The sequence below is a fragment of the Globicephala melas genome, chromosome 13 (assembly GCF_963455315.2).
Source record: "Globicephala melas chromosome 13, mGloMel1.2, whole genome shotgun sequence".
In the NCBI taxonomy this organism is placed as follows: Eukaryota; Metazoa; Chordata; class Mammalia; order Artiodactyla; family Delphinidae; genus Globicephala; species Globicephala melas.
This window is the reverse complement of record NC_083326.1, coordinates 84506815-84524583: the sequence shown is the minus strand read 5'-3', so window position 1 is coordinate 84524583 and position 17769 is coordinate 84506815. Positions and strand designations below refer to the sequence as shown.

The 17769-nt window shown below is 59.6% G+C and overlaps 1 protein-coding gene and 2 non-coding genes across 4 annotated transcripts in view; 2 read left to right on the top strand and 1 right to left on the bottom strand.

Annotated features, from left to right (window-relative positions):
- DHX37 (DEAH-box helicase 37) overlaps positions 1-15604 on the top strand; it is a 30847-nt gene extending 15243 nt beyond the window's left edge. The window contains exons 8-27 of one of the 2 annotated variants that reach the window (XM_030859993.2): positions 164-277; positions 2956-3057; positions 3280-3394; positions 3979-4074; positions 4279-4361; positions 4926-5058; positions 5513-5589; positions 5912-6144; positions 7975-8086; positions 9452-9558; positions 9719-9907; positions 10327-10451; positions 10550-10666; positions 11927-12099; positions 13295-13409; positions 13534-13671; positions 13871-13965; positions 14056-14129; positions 14798-14895; positions 15051-15604. In XM_030859993.2, coding sequence (XP_030715853.1) covers positions 164-277; positions 2956-3057; positions 3280-3394; positions 3979-4074; positions 4279-4361; positions 4926-5058; positions 5513-5589; positions 5912-6144; positions 7975-8086; positions 9452-9558; positions 9719-9907; positions 10327-10451; positions 10550-10666; positions 11927-12099; positions 13295-13409; positions 13534-13671; positions 13871-13965; positions 14056-14129; positions 14798-14895; positions 15051-15136 — 2382 coding nt within the window. In that variant the 3' untranslated portion in view covers positions 15137-15604. The remainder of the gene's footprint in view (positions 1-163; positions 278-2955; positions 3058-3279; positions 3395-3978; positions 4075-4278; positions 4362-4925; positions 5059-5512; positions 5590-5911; positions 6145-7974; positions 8087-9451; positions 9559-9718; positions 9908-10326; positions 10452-10549; positions 10667-11926; positions 12100-13294; positions 13410-13533; positions 13672-13870; positions 13966-14055; positions 14130-14797; positions 14896-15050) is intronic. The other variant, XM_060310462.1, reaches the window with a different exon arrangement.
- Positions 15605-17040: 1436 nt separating this feature from the next.
- On the bottom strand, positions 17041-17112 carry TRNAA-UGC (transfer RNA alanine (anticodon UGC)). The gene has a single exon. It is a non-coding gene; the product is annotated as a tRNA-Ala (tRNA).
- A 248-nt stretch (positions 17113-17360) lies between these two features.
- On the top strand, positions 17361-17432 carry TRNAD-GUC (transfer RNA aspartic acid (anticodon GUC)). The gene has a single exon. It is a non-coding gene; the product is annotated as a tRNA-Asp (tRNA).
- The last annotated feature ends 337 nt before the right edge of the window (positions 17433-17769 follow it).

Genomic DNA, 17769 nt, shown 5'->3' with positions numbered 1-17769 from the left:
GAAGCAGCTGGCCCGGGGTCACAGGCCAGGGCCCCCCCAGGCCAGGTGCCCTCAGATCTGTGCTGGCTACCAGAGGGCTCCTTGAGCCCCTCCTTGGGGTGCACAGTGACCCTGGGGCGCTCAGGCCCGGCTGGCTGGCCTCACCCCCGACCTCCCCCACCAGGACTTCCTGCTGCTCAAGTACAAGGTGGTGGTCATTGACGAAGCCCACGAGAGGAGCGTGTACACTGACATCCTCATCGGCCTCCTGTCCCGCATAGTGTGTCTCCGGGAGAAGGTAGGTGAGGGTGCCGGGGAGCCCCGAGTCCCAGGCCACGGCTCCCACAGCCCACGGCGGTCTACACCCCGGCTGCTGCCGTGAGAGGGTCTCCCGGGACAGGACCTCCCAGGCCCGGTGCTGGGCTGCGGGTCTTGGTGTAAACAGACCTTGTGTGGTCCCTGTCCTGGGTCCAGCCTCATCCACTGTGACCCTTCCCTCTGTCCAGAGCAACAGGCTCAAGCAAGGAGACCGTGGTGGGCCAGGCTCCACTGCAGCCGGCTCTGAGACGCCAGCCGGGTCTTCGGAACCCGCAGCGCTGGTGGGGCCACCCAGCCAAGCCCTTACGCTCCACGTGCTCTGAGATGCTTGCCTGCGCCCGGCCTGGGGTCTGCCTCTGCCTGCATCTCCCCCACGCCAGGTCAGGCAGGGGCGGACGTCAGAGGGCTGCTGCCCCGGGGTGGGAGCTCTGCGGAGCAGTCCTGTGCTGGCCCCTGCCAGCCCCGCCGAGAGGTCAGCACTTCACCACGCCCAGAACCTTTATCAAGTAGACATCCGGTCTGTGTGTGCTGTGTGCCAGGCACCGAGCACATCACAGTGAACAGGACAGAGGCTCCTGCCTTTGTGGGGTTTCCATTTTCATGAGGGCAACTGACAGTAAGCAAACTCAGGAAACCTGTGAGCTGGTGACGGACAAAGCCGGGGAGAGGGGGCAGTGCCAGGCAGAAGGTGGAGGGTTGGTAGTGAGAGAAGACTCTCTGAGAGGGTGACCTTTGAGTGGGGGGCTGGAGGAAGTGAGTGAGTGAGGAGGGGTACTGGTGGGAGGAGATTCTGAGAACTGAGAATAGCCGGTGCAAAGGCCCTGGGGCGGGTGTTATCCTGATATCTCGGTGGGGGGTGGGACTTTATTTTACGTAATGGACGCCCTTACAGTGTACGATTCAGTGGTTTTTAGCATATTCAGAGTTGTTATATCATCACCACGATGGACTTTAAAATATTTCTGTCACCCTGAAAAGAAGCCCTGTGCCCTTTGGCTGTCACCCCGTCCTCCTGCACTCCCCCATCTCCAGGCGTCCGTCAGGGCACTTTCTGTCTCTGTGGATTTACCTAGTCTGGGTATTTCATGTAAGTGAAAAGACACAACATGTGGCCTTTTGTGACTGGCTTCTTTCACTTAGCACATTTTCACAGTTCATCTCCATTGTGGCCTGTGTCAGTGCTTCCTTCCTTTTCATGGCTGAGTCATCATGTGTGGAGGGACCACATTTCATGTATCCATTCATCTGTTGGAGGACAGTTGGGCTCTTTCCGCGTTTTGGCTCTCGTGAACGTCCGTGTCCGGGTCTCCGTGTGGACTTGTTTCCTTTCTCTTGGGTCTGTGCCCAGGAGCAGAGCTGCCAGGCCCCATGGGAGCTCTGCGTTTAACCATTTCAACCATCCCAGACCATCTTCCGCAGCGGCTGCATCCCTTATGTTCCTGCCAGCAGGGTACAGGCTGCCAGTTCACGTCCTCGCCCACGCTTGGGACTTCCCGTGATTTTAGTCCTCGCCATGGTCTGGATTTGTGTGTTGAGGCCTGTCAGGCAGCCTAGGGTGGCGGAGCGGAGTGAGGGAGGTGGGGAGAACAGGAGATGCAGGGAGGTACGCGGGCTGGGGCAGACGGGGAGGTTGCTGCAGGAAGGAGACGGGGCCTTTGGTCTGCGCCGTGCCTCTCACCTTGGCTTCTGTTCGCCGAAAACGCTGAACTTCGGGGTTTGGACCTTACGAGCCTCAGAGGACAGCTTCCAAGGGCTCGAGAGCAGAGCCCGCCGGGGGCACAGTAGGTGCTGCCTAGGGGGCTGGGAACCAGGCACCCGCCACCGCAGTCACAACGTCGAGGGGGAGGGAGGGCTGAGACCACCACACCCATTGTGCCGGTGTGCCCGGTGGACCCCAGGCTCGGCCCTCCCGTCTCGTCTCACACCATCAGAGCTTGACTTGGAGGAATCTTTTTTTCATTCCTTTTGGCCACGCCGCACGGCTTGCGGGGATCTTAGTTCCCTGACCAGGGATTGAACCCACGCCCTCGGCAGTGAAAGCACTGAGTCCTAACTACTGGACCACCGGGGAAGTCCCTCGGGGCTATTTTTTTTTTAATAAATTAATTAATTTGTTTATTTTTGGCTGCACTGGGTCTTCGTTGCTGCGCGTGGGCTTTCTCTAGCTGCGGCGAGCAGGTCTACTCTTCATTGCGGTGCGCGGGCTTCTCATTGCGGTGGCTTCTCTTGTTGTGGAGCATGGGCTCTCGGCTCACGGGCTTCAGTAGTTGTGGCACACGGGCTCAGTAGTCGTGGCTCTTGGGCTCTAGAGCGCAGGCTCAGTAGTCGTGGCTCATGGGCTTAGTTGCTCCGCGGCATGTGGGATCTTCCCAGACGAGGGCTCGAACCCGTGTCCCCAGCATTGGCAGGCGGATTCTTAACCACTGCGCCACCAGGGAAGTCCCTTTGGGGGTATCTTAAGGGCTCCTTTAACAAGCCACTGCCGCCCACTTCTTTCTTAGATCTTTGGCAACCAGAAAGAGGATTGAGGATTGAGACGAGGTGGGGCTGGAGGGAGGCCAGGAGGGCAGGGCAGGTCTCCCCCAAGGGCTCCCCCTGCCCCCCATCAGTGTTCCTGACCCCGGGCGGCTATGGGTTCCCGGGTCTGTCGTCCCCCAGAGGCACTTGCCGCTGAAGCTGCTCATCATGTCGGCCACGCTGCGGGTGGAGGACTTCACCCAGAACCAGCGGCTCTTCGCCCAGCCGCCCCCCGTCATCAAGGTACCGCCCAGGCCGGGGTCTCAGGGTGCCGGGGGAGGCCGGGCCCCTCTGTCGACTGCGACAGAGCGCAGGACGCCTGCTGCGGGGGAGGTGGGTGGGATCGTAGCACCAAACGGAGACCTTCGTGGTCAGAGAGTTCAGGGAAGGGGAGGGCCCGGGCCTGGGCTCAGGTCACCCCTGACCCCCGACCCCGACCCCGTGCTTCCCTGGGCGTCCTCGTAGGTCGAGTCCCGGCAGTTCCCGGTGACCGTGCATTTTAACAAGCGGACGCCGCTGGACGACTACAGTGGGGAGTGCTTCCGAAAGGTCTGCAAGATCCATCGCATGCTGCCCGCAGGTGAAGCCCCGGCCGGGAGGAGACAGCGGGACTCGGGGTCACTCGGCCTCGCTGTGCCTCAGCGTCGTCACTGGTCCAGAGCGCTCACAGCACCTGCCCTGCCGTGTTCCGCCCCAAGGATCACGAGGCTTCAGGGACTAACTGGGTGGGGGTGAGGGGGTGGAGGGTGCCTTTTGTCCCCACAGACGCAGGGCAGGTGAACAGGTGTGTCCCACCTGAGTCTCACTCCTGACCCCCTCACAGTTCTCACCATATCCCCGTGGCACGTGCTCCATTAGTTCCGTTCACCAGATGGTGGACCCTTGGGTTGCTCCCACTTCCCCAGAGGAGAGCTGCTTTCCCCGTGTTTTGGGCTCATAGCGGGGGATGGGATGCCGGCTCCCACGGCAACTGTTGAGCTCCTTGTCCCAGCGCCCTCGGTGTGCGGGCAGCTGCCCGTTGCTTGTCTGGGCCTCTGCAGCCCTGGTTTGATCAGCACTTCCTTGCGCCCCAGCTCTCAGATCAAGGCCTGGCACACGGTCACGGCCAAGGCAGCGTCTGCTGCGTGAACGAGCGGGTCACGGCGGGGCTGGTTCTCCCCACAGGCGGCATCCTGGTGTTCCTGACGGGGCAGGCAGAGGTGCACGCGCTGTGCCGCAGGCTGAGGAGAGCCTTCCCGGTCGCCAGGCCCAGGCCTCCAGGTAAGCCCAAGCTGAAGCCCCTCACCCAGGAGGCTGCGGGCGGTCAGCCTGGGCTTCGGAGCCTCCCCGGAGAGAGCCGGCCCTCTGCCCGCCTTCCCATCCCCCCAGTGCATGGTGATAGATGCAGTGACCCTACCCGGGACCCTGATGACCTGGCACCAGCCACAAGATGGCCTGCTCCCTAACTTGCTCATCTTTTCCCAGAAAAAGACGATCAGAAAGATTCGGTAGAAGAAACACGGAGGTTTAAGAAGTCGCAGGCTCGGGCAAGGAAGGCCAAGGCCACAGTACGTAGAGGCCAGAGGGGGCAGCTCAGGCTCTGCAGCCGCCTTGTCCATGTGGTGGCCGCTAGCCCTGTATGGCTGCACAGATGTAAATTTAATTAAAACCAAATAAAATTAAGATTCAAGTCCTCAGTCGTGTTAGACACACCTGGGGCTGTGGGTGGCCTTGCTGGGCAGCAGGGGTCTAGAACCTTCCTGCCGTGGAGGGAGGGGTTGACTGGTGCCGCTCTGGAGGCTGCAGGGTGGGCTGCGACTTAAAACATTCCAGGCTCCCGGTACTGGGGGCCTGGAGGAAGTTTCTGGAAGGCCCAGCCCCGAGCCCTGAGCAGGGCCTGCGTGGATGCCCAGGGCAGTGGTCTCAGGGCTGCACGTGTGTTAGCTCATAGCGTCCTCACGGCAGCCCTTCGAGAAGTCCCGTGATCATCCCCAGCTCTTAGATGAGGACACCGACGCAGGACGGGGCCGAGTGACCTGCCCAGGGTCACGTGGCCGCAGGCGCTGCTCGCAATGCCGCTCTCTACGCAGGGTCCCTCGCAGCCCGCGGTGCTGATGTCTTGTTTACCGTAGACGCTGCCCCAGATCAGTTTGGACAATTACTCGGTGTTGCCAGCGGGCGGAGGTGACGAGGACAGGGAAATGGACGAGGAGTCCCTGGGCTCCGACCTGGACCTGGACTTAGGGGACGACAGGACGGACGGAGGTGGGACCCGCCGCGGCCTCTGCTCCCACCGCATGGGCTTGGGTCGAGCGATGGGCCCTCTCCAGCAACGAGCCCCAGGGGAGCTGGGGTTCCTGCTTGCTCTGCCCCCTGCTGTCCCCTGAGCTCCTGAAACCTCCTGACACAGAGGAGGCCCTCAGGTCTCTGTTGTGCCGGTTGTAATGGGGGCGCCAACCCTGGGCTTGGCTTTGCTGGGTGAACGCAGGCCTTGGGGGTTTGCGGGGGGGCAGAATCAAGCCCTTAGGGGTCCCCACACAGGGCCTGGGACTCTTCCGAGGAGGAGAGGCTGCAGCGTGGCTGGCTTTGCCGACCCTCTCTGCCAGTGCCCAGGGTTGAGCCCTGGCAGCGGGGCTGCAGGGGGGCCTCCCCGGCGGAGCGGGCAGGGTTGCTGGGCAGCAGGGGAGCTGGGAGCCGCAGGCCTCTGCCTCCCCTGCAGGTGAGCAGCCCGATGCCTCGCTTCCCCTCCATGTGCTCCCTCTCTACTCTTTGCTGGCCCCGGAGAAGCAGGCGCAGGTAACCGTGCGGGGCCTGGGACGGATGCCCGGTGGGGAGCGCCCAGAGGCGTTGAGGTGGGAGCAGGTCAGGCGCCGGGTCACCCTCTCCGTCAGCTGTCTGATCAGCGCCCCAGACTTTTGAGAGGGTATTGGGATCTCCTGCTCGGAGGACGGAAACGCTTCCCTCATTTAGTTGGGGAGCAGTGGCCCAAGGCGAGGAGAGTCACCTCCAGGCCCTGCCCCGCCTGGCTGACTTCTTCTGACCTCTGTCCCACAAATTCTTCCCTGACTCTGGTGGGACAAAGGTCAATTTTATTGTTGCTCCCGTCCCCGCATCCTAGGTCTTCCAACCTCCCCCAGAGGGGACACGGCTGTGTGTTGTGGCCACCAATGTGGCCGAGACGTCCCTCACCATCCCAGGCATCAAGTACGTGGTGGACTGTGGAAAGGTCAAGAAGCGGTACTACGACCGCGTCACCGGCGTGTCCTCCTTCCGCATCACCTGGGTCTCCCAGGCCTCGGCCGATCAGCGGGCAGGACGTGCGGGCCGGACGGAGCCCGGCCACTGCTACAGGTGGGGCTCCCGGGGGCCCCTCCAGTGACGTTGGGGCCACTGTGCAGTGGTCACCCACCCAGGGGCGAGGAAAGGGGGGTCCCGTGTCCCGCTGGAAGCCGTCCTTCGCACCCCCTTTTCTGTTGGCTTTCAGGCACTTGTGTTATTTCTTGATTCTGCTGACGTCAGGCCCTGTGTTTATCAGCACCTCGATTTTTGTTTTGTTTTATTAACACCTTTTTTGAGGTAAAGTTCACATACCATAAAACTCACCATTTAAAGTGTGCAATTCTGTGGGTTTTAGTATATTTACAGTGTTGTGCAGCCATCGCCACTATTAATTTTTAAACGTTCTCTTCACCCCCAAAGAGACCGCATTTATCAGTTGTACCCATTGATCAGTTTCTCCCTGCATCTCCCTACCACTCCCAACCCACCAGCGCCCGGCAGCCACTCATCTACTTCCTATCTCTACGGACGTGCTCATTCTGGACATTTTCCCTAAATGGAATCGGACAATATGTGACCTTTCGTGTGTGGCTTCTTTCACTCAGCATCATGTTTTCAAGGTTCATCCACACTGTTGCCTGTGTCAGTGCTTCATTCCTTTTAATGGCTGAGTAACATGCGTTGGCGTGGAGGGACCACATCTCACTGTCCGTTCATCTGTGGATAGACTCTTGGGTTGCGTCCACATTTTGTCCACTGTGAATAGTGCTGCCGTGAACACTCATGTACAAGTATTTGAACGTCTGTTCCCATGCCTCTCGGGTGTATACCTAGGAGTAGAATTGCTGGGTTGTACGATGACTCTGTGTTTCACATTTTGAGGAACGACCAGACTGTTTTCCACGGCGGCTACTCCATTTTATCTATACATTCTCACCAGCAGCGTGCGAAGGTTCTAATTCCTCCACATCTCACCAATGCTCGCTATTTTCTACTTTATAAAAATGAAAGTACGAGGTGGTATCTCACAGTGGTCTTGGTTTGCATTTCTCTAATGACGTTGAGCATCTTTTCACGTGCTTACGGGCCATTTGTGTGTGTTCTCTGGAGGGATGTCTATTCAGATCCATCATTTCTTTTTTTCTTGTTATAGTATTTGTTATTTTATTTTATTTACTTACTTGGTTGTGCCAGGTCTTAGTTGCGACAGGCGGGCTCCATAGGCAGGCTCTTTAGTTGAGGCTCGTGGGCTCCTTAGTTGTGGCTCGTGGACTCCATAGTTGTGGCATGTGAACTCTTAGTTGCGGCATGCATGTGGGATCTAGTTCCCTGACCAGGGATCGAACCTGGGCACCCTGCATTGGGAGCGCTGAGTCTTAAACACTGTGCCACCAGGGGAGTCCCTATCGTTTACTTTTCAGTCAGGTGGTTTGTGTTTTGATTGGTGGGTTGTAAGTGTTCTTTCTGTAATCCTAGTGCTGGGTCCTTGTCAGAGGCATCATTGCAAATATTTTCTCCCAGTCTGTATGCTGGGTTTTATTTGTTTGTTTTCAATAGCTGTATGCTGTTCTTTTCAACGTTGCTTTCCGTTACAAAAGAAAAGAAAATTGAGAAACTATGCCAAGAAAACTCGTAAGCAATAACGTAGTTAAAACGTCCCGAGTGCCGTGTGCCAGGCAGTTCTAAGCAGTCTTATGTGAAGATACCTGAAGTATCTTCACCAATCCCAACGGGGCAGCTGCTATGTTCGCCCATTTCACAGATGAGGAAAGTGAGGCAGGAAGAGGGTAAACCCCTTGCCTAGTGAAGTGGTGGAGTCAAGATTCAACGCCAGGTAGCTGGGCTGAGTTTCTTCCTTATTCACTTAACATTTCCTAGTCTCTCGTGCTTCCTTCTGTTCAGACTGTATTCATCTGCGGTTTTCGGGGACTTTGAGAAGTTCCCCCCTCCTGAAATCACCCGGAGACCTGTCGAAGACTTGACCCTTCAGATGAAAGCTCTCAACATTGAAAAGGTCAGTTGCAGCCCTAGCCCTGCCATCACCCCACTGATCTGCCAGGGTACCAGTGTCTGGTCTGGGGGGCAAGGGCGACCCCAGCCCCTCACGGGCTGTTCCTCCTTCCCTGCGGCCCAGGAAGCTCGAGGAGCTGAGCCCTGTGGTGCTTGCCCAGCCCCCTGCCGGTTTCTTGTGGGCCCCCCACCTCCTCAGTGCTGCACCCACTGAGTGTGTCCAGGGGTGCCCGCCTCTGCCTTGCTCCGGGAGGGCTGGCGCAGGCAGAGAGGACCGCCCCCGTCAGCAGTCAGTCCCAGCCCTCGCTTCCCCCCAGCCCCTGACACCCACGAGGCTGCTTTCTTGCTGTCCCTACGGATTGTACATTTTGGACGTTTCATAAAAATGGAATCATATGATATTTGTCCTTTTTTGTCTGGCTTCTCTCACTCAGCATCGTGGTTTGTTTTTTTCGGGGGTTTTTTAGCCAATGTAAACGTCATTTATCAGTTCAGTACACAGTAAGATGATAGAAAAGATAGGATCATGCTTTTCATTGCTAAAAGTTTTTACATTAGTTATGTTTGGTATTTTATTTTCAGTGTCAAAGAACCTAGCTGACAGTTTGAATCAGAGTCAGTTTATTTCAGCAAATATTATAAATCGATACGTGTTTTATATTTCTGTTGTTTGGACCATCCACAGCTGAACTTAGCAGCGTTGTGTTTTAAAGGTTCGTCCACACTGTAGCACGTGTCAGAATTTCGTTCATTTTTATGACTGAGTCACACTCCATCGTAGGGATGGACGCTGGTTTATCCACCTATCGATGGATATCTGGGTTGTCCCCACCTTTTGGCTGCCGTGCCTAGTGGCGCTGTGAACATCTGTGTACAGATGCTTATTTTAATGCTTGTTTTGAGTTGGTCGCTCTAAGGTGCCACCCTCCCTGACCCCGGTCACTCCCTGTCCCTGATCTGTCCCCTGATCATCTCACTGTCTGGGCACATTTTCTCCCGTGATGACGTTTATTCTCGTGTATACTCACTGGTCGTCTGCGGCCCCTTCTGGCTGAATGAAAGCTCAATGGAGGCTGAGTCCTTGTCTTGTTTTTCTCTATCTCCATCGCCAAGAACAGCCTCTGGTGCACACGAGGTGCTCAGTACATGCTTCTGAGTGAGTGGATGATGTGAATGAATGAAGGAAGAGGGCCTGTGGAGTTTCCCCGGCACGTGGACTTTGCGTGTGTCCAGGCCCCCGTGTCCCATGTTCTGAGCATGAGTGGTGCTCGGAGGGCAGGCGGTAGGAGCCCCGTCCTCCTGCCAGGCCTGGTCCCCTGCTTCCTCCTCCGCATTCACCTGTCTCCTGCCATGTCTCCCTGTGTCCCAGGTCATCAACTTCCCCTTCCCGACGCCCCCGTCCGTGGAGGCCCTCATCGCCGCCGAGGAGCTGCTGATCGCACTGGGTGCCCTGCAGGCGCCCCCCAAAACAGAAAGGTAGGGCAGGAGCTCGGGGGAAGTGGGGAGCCCAGGGCCCGCCCCGTTCCCTGCCCTCTGCCCTCTGCCCTCTCCCAAGCTGGCCGAGCACCAGGCCTCTTGGTGCCGAAGGCTTCTCGTGGAGCCTTCCCCGCACCCATCACAGACCTCCATCCTCCAGGGTGAAGCAGCTGCAGAGGTCCCGGTGGAGCTGCCCCATCACTGAGCTGGGCAGGACCATGGCCACGTTCCCCGTGGCACCGCGCTACGCCAAGATGCTGGCGCTGAGCAGGCAACACGACTGCCTGCCGTACGCCATCACCATCGTGGCTGCCATGACGGTCCGGGAGCTGTTTGAGGAGCTGGACAGGTGGGGGCCGGGGACTGGGCATTCGGGGGCCGCCTGCCCTCGGCTGTGCCACAGTGTGGAGTCTGGCCTCCTGGGCATCACTGACCTGTTGAGTGGTCTTGTGCGAGACCCTTGCCGCCCTGCGCCTGGCAGTGTTCTCATCTCTACCGAGCTCTGTTTCTGTTTTTGTTTTTGTTTTTGGCCATGCTGTGTACCTTGTGGGATCTTAGTTCCCTGACCAGGGATCAAACCCATGCTCCCTGTAGTGGAAGCGCAAGAGTCCTAACCGCTGGACCGCCAGGGAATTCCCACGATCGTGGTCATGTTGATCAGTGACCCCACCAGGCATTTTTGGGCTCACCCTGGGTAACTGGCATGTTCCCTGCCTCTGCAGCCCTGCGCGGCCAGGGCAACAGCCTGGGTGCTGTGTGTGTTCGCAGGCCAGCTGCCAGCGACGAGGAGCTCGCCAGGCTGAAGGGCAAGCGGGCCCGGGTAGCCCAGATGAAGAGGATCTGGGCGGGGCAGGGAGCCTCTCTGAAACTCGGGGACCTTATGGTGCTGCTTGGTGAGTGCCCTGCATGGCGTGGAGTGTGGCTGGTGGGGAGGTCACGCGGGGTGGGACGGGGCAGCGAGAATGAGTGACGCCCGCCCCCCCATCCACAGGCGCCGTGGGAGCCTGCGAGTACGCGGGCTGCTCTCCCCAGTTCTGTGAGGCCAACGGTCTGCGGTATAGGGCCATGATGGAGATCCGGCGCCTGAGGGGCCAGCTGACCACTGCGGGTACGGCCCTGCGCCCAGCAGAGAACTTGACCCTGTTGACGTTTAAAGTCGCTTTTGAGCGACGTCACCCACGTACTGTCGATCTCCGTTATTCACAGAGTCCACATTTGCGAATTCACCTATTTGTTAAAATCTGTTTTAGTGCTCGCCACTTTGGTGGTCCTTCGAGGACACGCACACGAGCAGGGCAGTGACATGTGCACGCTCTCCTGTCAGGCTGTCTGTCCGTCTCATCCTTTCCTTGGTGACATCCCTCTCGTCACCCTTTGTCCCGGCTCTGGCCTGGACCAGCTGCTGGCCGCACCTCCTGCCCAGCAACCTCGTGCAGGGGTCCCTGCTCCCGAGTAGGGTCCGGCCCTGGTTTGCTTCTCCAGCAGTGGAAGGGGCCCCTCTTGTTGGAGTCGGGGAGCAGCAGACGGTTCAGCCCCTGCTTTCCGCTCCTGTTTGTCTGAGTGGTGGTGGGGACTGGACCCATTTGAAGCCACATCAGGGCTGGGCGTGGGTGGCAGGTCTTCTGCGTCCTGTCCGTGTTCTGCCTTCTTCCTGTTTCTTTCCTCTTCTCTCGCTTTTTAAGTTAAACAACATAGGTGTCACTGAAGGTTTTATAGGGAAGACAGATTTACATTGCAAACCTCAGAACAGAAAGCCCTGGACTTCCCCGGCGGTCCAGTGGTTAGGACCCCATGCTTCCACTGTAGGGCCACGGGTTCGGTCCCCAGTCGGGGAGCGAAGCCCACTCTCCCCACCTGCGTCCCCCGTCCTGCTCCTCTCATTTTGTCCCTGCCGCCTCCTCCCGCCACAAGCAGCAGAGCCCAAAGCCCCACCTCCTTTCTCCCCACCTGCCAAGTGTTCCAGAGCTTCAGATCCTTCTCATGCAGAAGAAGGAGGCCTCACCCTGCGTCTCGCGCCTGGGCTCAGCAGCGCAGGGCCCTCGAGGGGAGAGGTGGCCTCCACACTTGTCCTGCTCAGAGAGCGTGACTCGTCTGTCACGTCTCCTGGCTGGGCGTGCTCCCTGCCCCAAGGCCGACAGGGAGTCAAGTGCGAGCTCTCGCAGCAGCACGGTCTGCCGCCCGCAAGGGAATTGGGGTTCGTCCCGAGGACGAGGCAGGCATGGGTGTGGGTGGGCATCCTCGGTGGACGGGGGCCGAGATGCGCAGGTCGCTGAGGCCAGAGCTCTGAGCTGATCAGTGTAGGGCCTTCTAGAAGGCCGGGCGGAGCCAGCCCCCGCCTCGCCTTCCTCACGCCTCGGTCTGCCCCCAGTCAACACCATGTGCCCCGAGGCCGGGCTCTTCGTGGACCCCAAGATGCAGCCGCCTTCCGAGAGCCAGGTGACCTACCTGCGGCAGATCGTGACGGCCGGCCTGGGTGACCACCTGGCCCGCAGGGTCCAGAGTGAGGACCTGCTGGACGACAAGTGGAAGAACGCCTACAAGGTTGGACGCTGGCTCGGGGATGGGCAGCAGGGCAGTCGCTGCGCCCGGGCCCCCCGCCCTCCCTGCCCTCCGTCTCACGTCCTGGCAGCCGGGGCACTCCAGACGCCCAGCTCTGGGCAACATCAGGACGCCTGTGAGGGGCAGCTGGAGGCACCCTTGGGTGTGGGTGGGCCTATCCTCCCGGGTCACGGGTCCCACTGCCTCTGGGAAGGCCCCACCCAGGGCCGAGGTGGGGTGACGGTGCAGCCGCTTCTCCCTTGGGCGTGAGCTTCACCCCAGCTTCACTGAATGGAGATGGAAGCACACCTCATACAACTGGCCGCTGTAAAGTGTACAGTTTAGGGGGTTTTAGTCCATTCAGAGTTGTGCGCCCAGCACCACAAGTAATTCGGAACGTGTCTATGACCCCAAAAGGCTCCGGATGGCCACTGTGGCCGCCCCCCGTTGCCTCTGGGTCCCCCCACCCCCCATCCCCTCTGGGTCCCCCCACCCCGTGGATCTGTCCCCTGAGTCCCCCCACCCCGCGGATCTGTCCCCTGGGTCCCCCCACCCCCCACCCGCGGATCTGTCCCCTGGGTCCCCCCACCCCCCACCCGCGGATCTGTCCTCTGGGTCCCCCCACCCGCGGATCTGTCCCCTGGGTCCCCCCACCCGCGGATCTGTCCCCTGGGTCCCCCCACCCCCCACCCGCGGATCTGTCCCCTGGGTCCCCCCACCCCCCATCCCCTGGGTCCCCCCACCCGCGGATCTGTCCCCTGGGTCCCCCCACCCCCCATCCCCTGGGTCCCCCCACCCGCGGATCTGTCCCCTGGGTCCCCCCACCCCCCATCCCCTGGGTCCCCCCACCCCCCACCCGCGGATCTGTCCCCTGGGTCCCCCCACCCCCCACCCTCTGTCTCTGCGGATTTGCTGTTCTACGCGTTTCACACGAGCGGACCCTCCACCGCGTGGCCTCTCGCACTGGCTTCCTTCGCTCAGTGCTGCGCTTTTTGGCGGGTCGCGCTGCTGCCCGTGTCAGTACCTCTCACGGCAGGGTACGCGCTCCGTCGGCGGACACACGCCGCCAGGGTGGCCGTTCGCCGGTTGACGGATGCTCTTCTTTCCTGGCTGAGGATGTCACTGGATTCAGGGGGTCAGCCTCACCTGGCGCTCATGCATGCCCCAGGCTCACGCCCACCTGCCGTCTCTCTCGCAGACCCCCCTCCTCGACGACCCAGTCTTCATCCACCCCAGCTCCGTGCTCTTCAGGGAGCTCCCCGAGTTTGTGGTCTACCAGGAAATTGTGGAGACCACCAAGATGTACATGAAAGGTAGCGCAGCTGGCCAGCCCCTCGCCTGACCCGCGTGGCTCTGGTGAGCCGTGCCGCTGGGCCCTTGAGGGGAGAACCCACGAGCCTTCGCCGAGCCCCCAGCCCTTCTTTCCCGGGCCCCCAGGCGTCTCGACGGTGGAGGTGCAGTGGATCCCGGTGCTGCTGCCGTCTTACTGCCAGTTTGACAAGCCTCTTGAGGAGCCGCCCCCCGCCTACTGCCCCGAGAAGGGGCGGGTGCTGTGTCACCGGGCCAGCGTGTTCTGTGAGTCAGCGTGACTTCCCGGCGGCCTTGGGCTCCACTGGACACGTGGTCCCGCCTCCCGCGTGCCCTGGGCGGTGTGTGTGTCCTGCGCCGTGTCATCCCAGGCTGCGGGCCCCCTTGGCAGGCGGGGAGGGGACTGGCAGGGGAGGATGACGTGGGGCTCCATCGTGGCCCCTGCTCACCGGCTCACGCGCCCCAGGTCGCGTCGGCTGGCCACTCCCCGCGGTCCAGGTGGATTTTCCGGAAGGCCTCGACTGCTACAAGCACTTTGCCCAGGTTCTGCTGGAGGGGCAGGTAGGCGACAGCTCCCTCGGCCCCTTCCTTGGCACCTCGGGTGGGACGTGAGCCCCAGATCTCTCACCCCATCCTGTGGTCTCTCCCCAGGTCTTCCACAAGCTGGCCTCGTACAAGGGCTGTTTGCTGTCCAGCCCCAGCACGATGCTGAAGACGTGGGCCAGGTACAGTCTCTCCCGGGGGCGTCGGCTCGGCAGGTGGTGGTGGAGGGAGCTGAGACTAGTGTCCTGGGGCCGCCGTAACAGATCCCCAGCCACTGAGGGCCTTAGGACGACAGGAGTCTCTTCTCTCGTGGCACTCCCGGGGACTCGGGGTGAGGCTGTGGGTCCAGGAGCCCCTGCCAGCCAAGTTCTCCAGCCAGCACTTGGTTCTGAGCATCCGCTCTGTGCCAAGCACATCCTCGTGTTAGGGTCGAGCCATGACCCTGTCCCGTGGCATGTCCCAGGGCAGGGAGGTTCTCCCCAAACAGAACTAATACAAGTGGCAGGGGTGGCACAGCTACGAAGGGTCAAAGCAGGATGTGGAGGTGAGGCAGCGGGCGGGCGGACTCAGTCAGGAAAGGCTGACGGAGCAGCGTCAGGGGAGGCAGGGCTGCGAGCCGGGCGGGAGTCTGGAGGAAGGTTCCAGAGGGACAGGCACCGTGTGTGGGAGCAGCCTGGGCGGGCGGGTCAGAGGCAAGTGGTGGGAGGCGATGGAGTCTGGATCCTTCCATCCGGCCAGCACCCCCGGCCTGCTGGAGGGAAGGGGACTTCCTGCAGTTCCTGGGCAGGCCTGGCAGTGGTACCAGCGTGTGGGCCTCGTGACGCCCCACGTCCTGCCTCCCCACCCGCAGGCTGCAGCCCAGGACAGAGAGCCTCCTGAGAGCCCTTGTTGCTGAGAAAGCCGACTGCCGAGACGCCTTGCTGGCTGCTTGGAGGAAGAACCCCAAATGTGAGTCTGACCAGGAAGGGTGCCCCGTGGCGAGGGCGTCGCGGGGGGAACAGGGTGGGGCCACCGAGGGAACCCAGGCTTAGCAGGAGGGTGTGCCCTGCGGCAGGCGGGCGGGCACAGAGCTGCTCTGACCGTCCTCCCTCCCACCCCTGCAGACCTGCTGGCCGAGTACTGTGAGTGGATCCCGCAGGCCGTGCACGCCAACGTCGAGAAAGCCTGGCCGCCCACTGCTGACTGCTGACCTGGTGCCGGCCTGCAGGGCCGAGGACTGGCCTGCGGACCCAGGGGCCTGGCAGTGGCCGGTGTCCGCCATGGGCACCCTGACCCCAGACTGCGCCCAGCAGGCAGGTGGAGCCCCTGGACACCCGTGGTCGTCTTGGCTCGGTTCTCGGCACAGCTCGCTGTCGCCCTGGGCAGTCCCGCGCGGGGTGGCTTTTGTAACTCTTTATTACAGGGTGGGTCATGGTTTCATCTCCCATGCTGGTCCTGCTTTAAACGTGCTCTGTGGACGACATTAGTCCCTTGTAGAGCAGCAGGCGATCACGGGCCCTTCCTCCGCTCCCTGTTCCCTGCGGGTGTGGTGCACCCTGCCCACAGCCAGCGAGGTCCGCCAGGGCTCCCGCCGGCTCCTGTGGAGTGGGCGTCCCCTCCCTGGAGTCAGCTCCCCGCTGGCTACGTTGCTGTAATAAACCTTGACTGTGACAACAGGTGTATACCGCGTCTCCTGAGTTCTTTGGGCCAACCCCTGAACATGGGGGTGGCCCGGGGACAGCCTGCACGTGCGCGTACACACACGTACGTGGAGACTAGTTTGGACGGATGCTCATGAGCGTGTTAGTGGTAATCCTGTGGCACGGTGAGCCTGTAGACGTTGATCATTTTTCTCATTTTTACTTAGGTATTTTTCCTGAATCAGTTTGTGTTAATATCAACACATAAATTCGGGAATTTCCTGGTGGTCCGCTGCAGGGGGCACGGGTTCGATCCCTGGTTGGGGAACTAAGTTCCTGCAAGCCGCGCAGCACAGCCAGAAAAGTAAAAAATAAACACAAATTCTGTAATATAAACACACACGTAAGACAAAACAACAGAGATACGTGTTTAATATTCCAAAACTATTCACTTTCTCCACAGCCTAGCTACTAACCCTACTGTTCCCCCAAACTAGGCGGTCTCCCCTACCCCACTCCCCCCGCGTTTAAGCCATCTGCAAGGTCTTGTTAGTCCACGTCCGGGATGTGTCCAGAAGCCCCTCGTGTTCCCCACTTCCCCTGCTGTGCGCTTCCAGCGAGCCTCCAGCAGCTCCCGCTTGGGCCACGGCAGTGGCTTCCTGGCGGGTCTCATGTCCACTCTTCCCACCTATGGTGGACTCCACATGGCAGCCAGAGGGAGCTGTTTTAAAACCTAAGTAAATCACGTCATTCCCCTGCAACAGGCCTTCCAGTGTCTTGAAAGATTCAACCCTCTCCTTCCCTCATTCATTAACCCTGCACAGGGCTTTTTTCTGTTCCCTCAATGCAGATTCCTCCCCCTACCCCGCTTCAACCTCAGGGCCTTTGCACCTGCCATTTCCCCTTTCTGCAGACAGGCCCCCCTGACACTTTATCTGCGGCAGCCTCCACGTCCTCCCCCTTTAGTCTCCATCTCATCACAATTACCGTATTCATAAAGCTCATTGCTACGTGCTTATTGCTAGTTACCTAGACTGGAATACTGAGGACAGGAGGGCTGAGAAACCTTGCCCGGGGTATCCAGGGATACAAGGGTACTTGACGCTACCTGAGCACACAGTAGGCGCTCAATGTGTCCACATTTCTTGGCACTAGGTGCTCAGGAGTTACGGAATGAATGGACAGTTGCAAAACCCTCCTTAGAAATCCAGTGTTTCCTAACTGCTTGATGACGTGAGTCACTAGGAGTGTTTGTTTAAAAACGCAGCCCACTGCTGACCTGAATCCGAATCTCCAGGGGAGAGGACACGGGCATCTGTGATTGAGACCAAGGGCGTTTGACTAGCGCCGCCCTCTCCAACGGAGCTCCCTTAAGCCAGCTGATGCGGGGGCTTTGGGTCCCCTTCCCTGCTTTGCCTTCTGGTCGTGTGGCTGTGATCCAGAGGGGGAAAAGATTAATTCTAGGCGAAAAACATGGAGATGCCGGGGATTGAACCCGGGGCCTCATACATGCAAAGCATGCGCTCTACCACTGAGCTACATCCCCAGACCCGTAGAACTATCTGCTGGAAGTCAGGATATAGGAAGTAGCGACTTCGCTCCTCCACGTCTCTTCCGTTCTGGTGGCTCAGCGCCTTCAGAGACGCAAGTAAGTCTTTCCCGTCCCAGGAAGCCCACCAACCAGGGGCGCGCGGCACTGCGCCCGTGGAGACCAGTGTTCGGAGTAGATGGGTGTAGCAGCCGAAGAATGGTGTTTCTTTATGGGTTTGGCGGGAGAACACTCGTTGTAGCTCGTCCTCGTTAGTATAGTGGTGAGTATCCCCGCCTGTCACGCGGGAGACCGGGGTTCGATTCCCCGACGGGGAGGCTGCGTGATCGTTTTAACTCATTCCAACACACACACAAGATATTTGGGGCATCTTCTCTAAAATGATACGACTATGATAGACAGATATGCGTGGAAGCGTGTAAATTTGGTTTTCGGAATATGTCCATTTCCTCAAGAAGATAGTGGAGGATGCTGTATACTCAGCCACGAGCACTATAGGCTCCCTTCTATGTGAGAATAAATATACATAGTGAGTATATTCGTATTTATGACCGGATCACAGCAACAACTAGAGCGAACTAGCTCCCATCATGCACCAGGCAGTATTCGTAAGCGCTTTACAGGTGTGCACCCACAATAAGCCTCGGAGGGGCT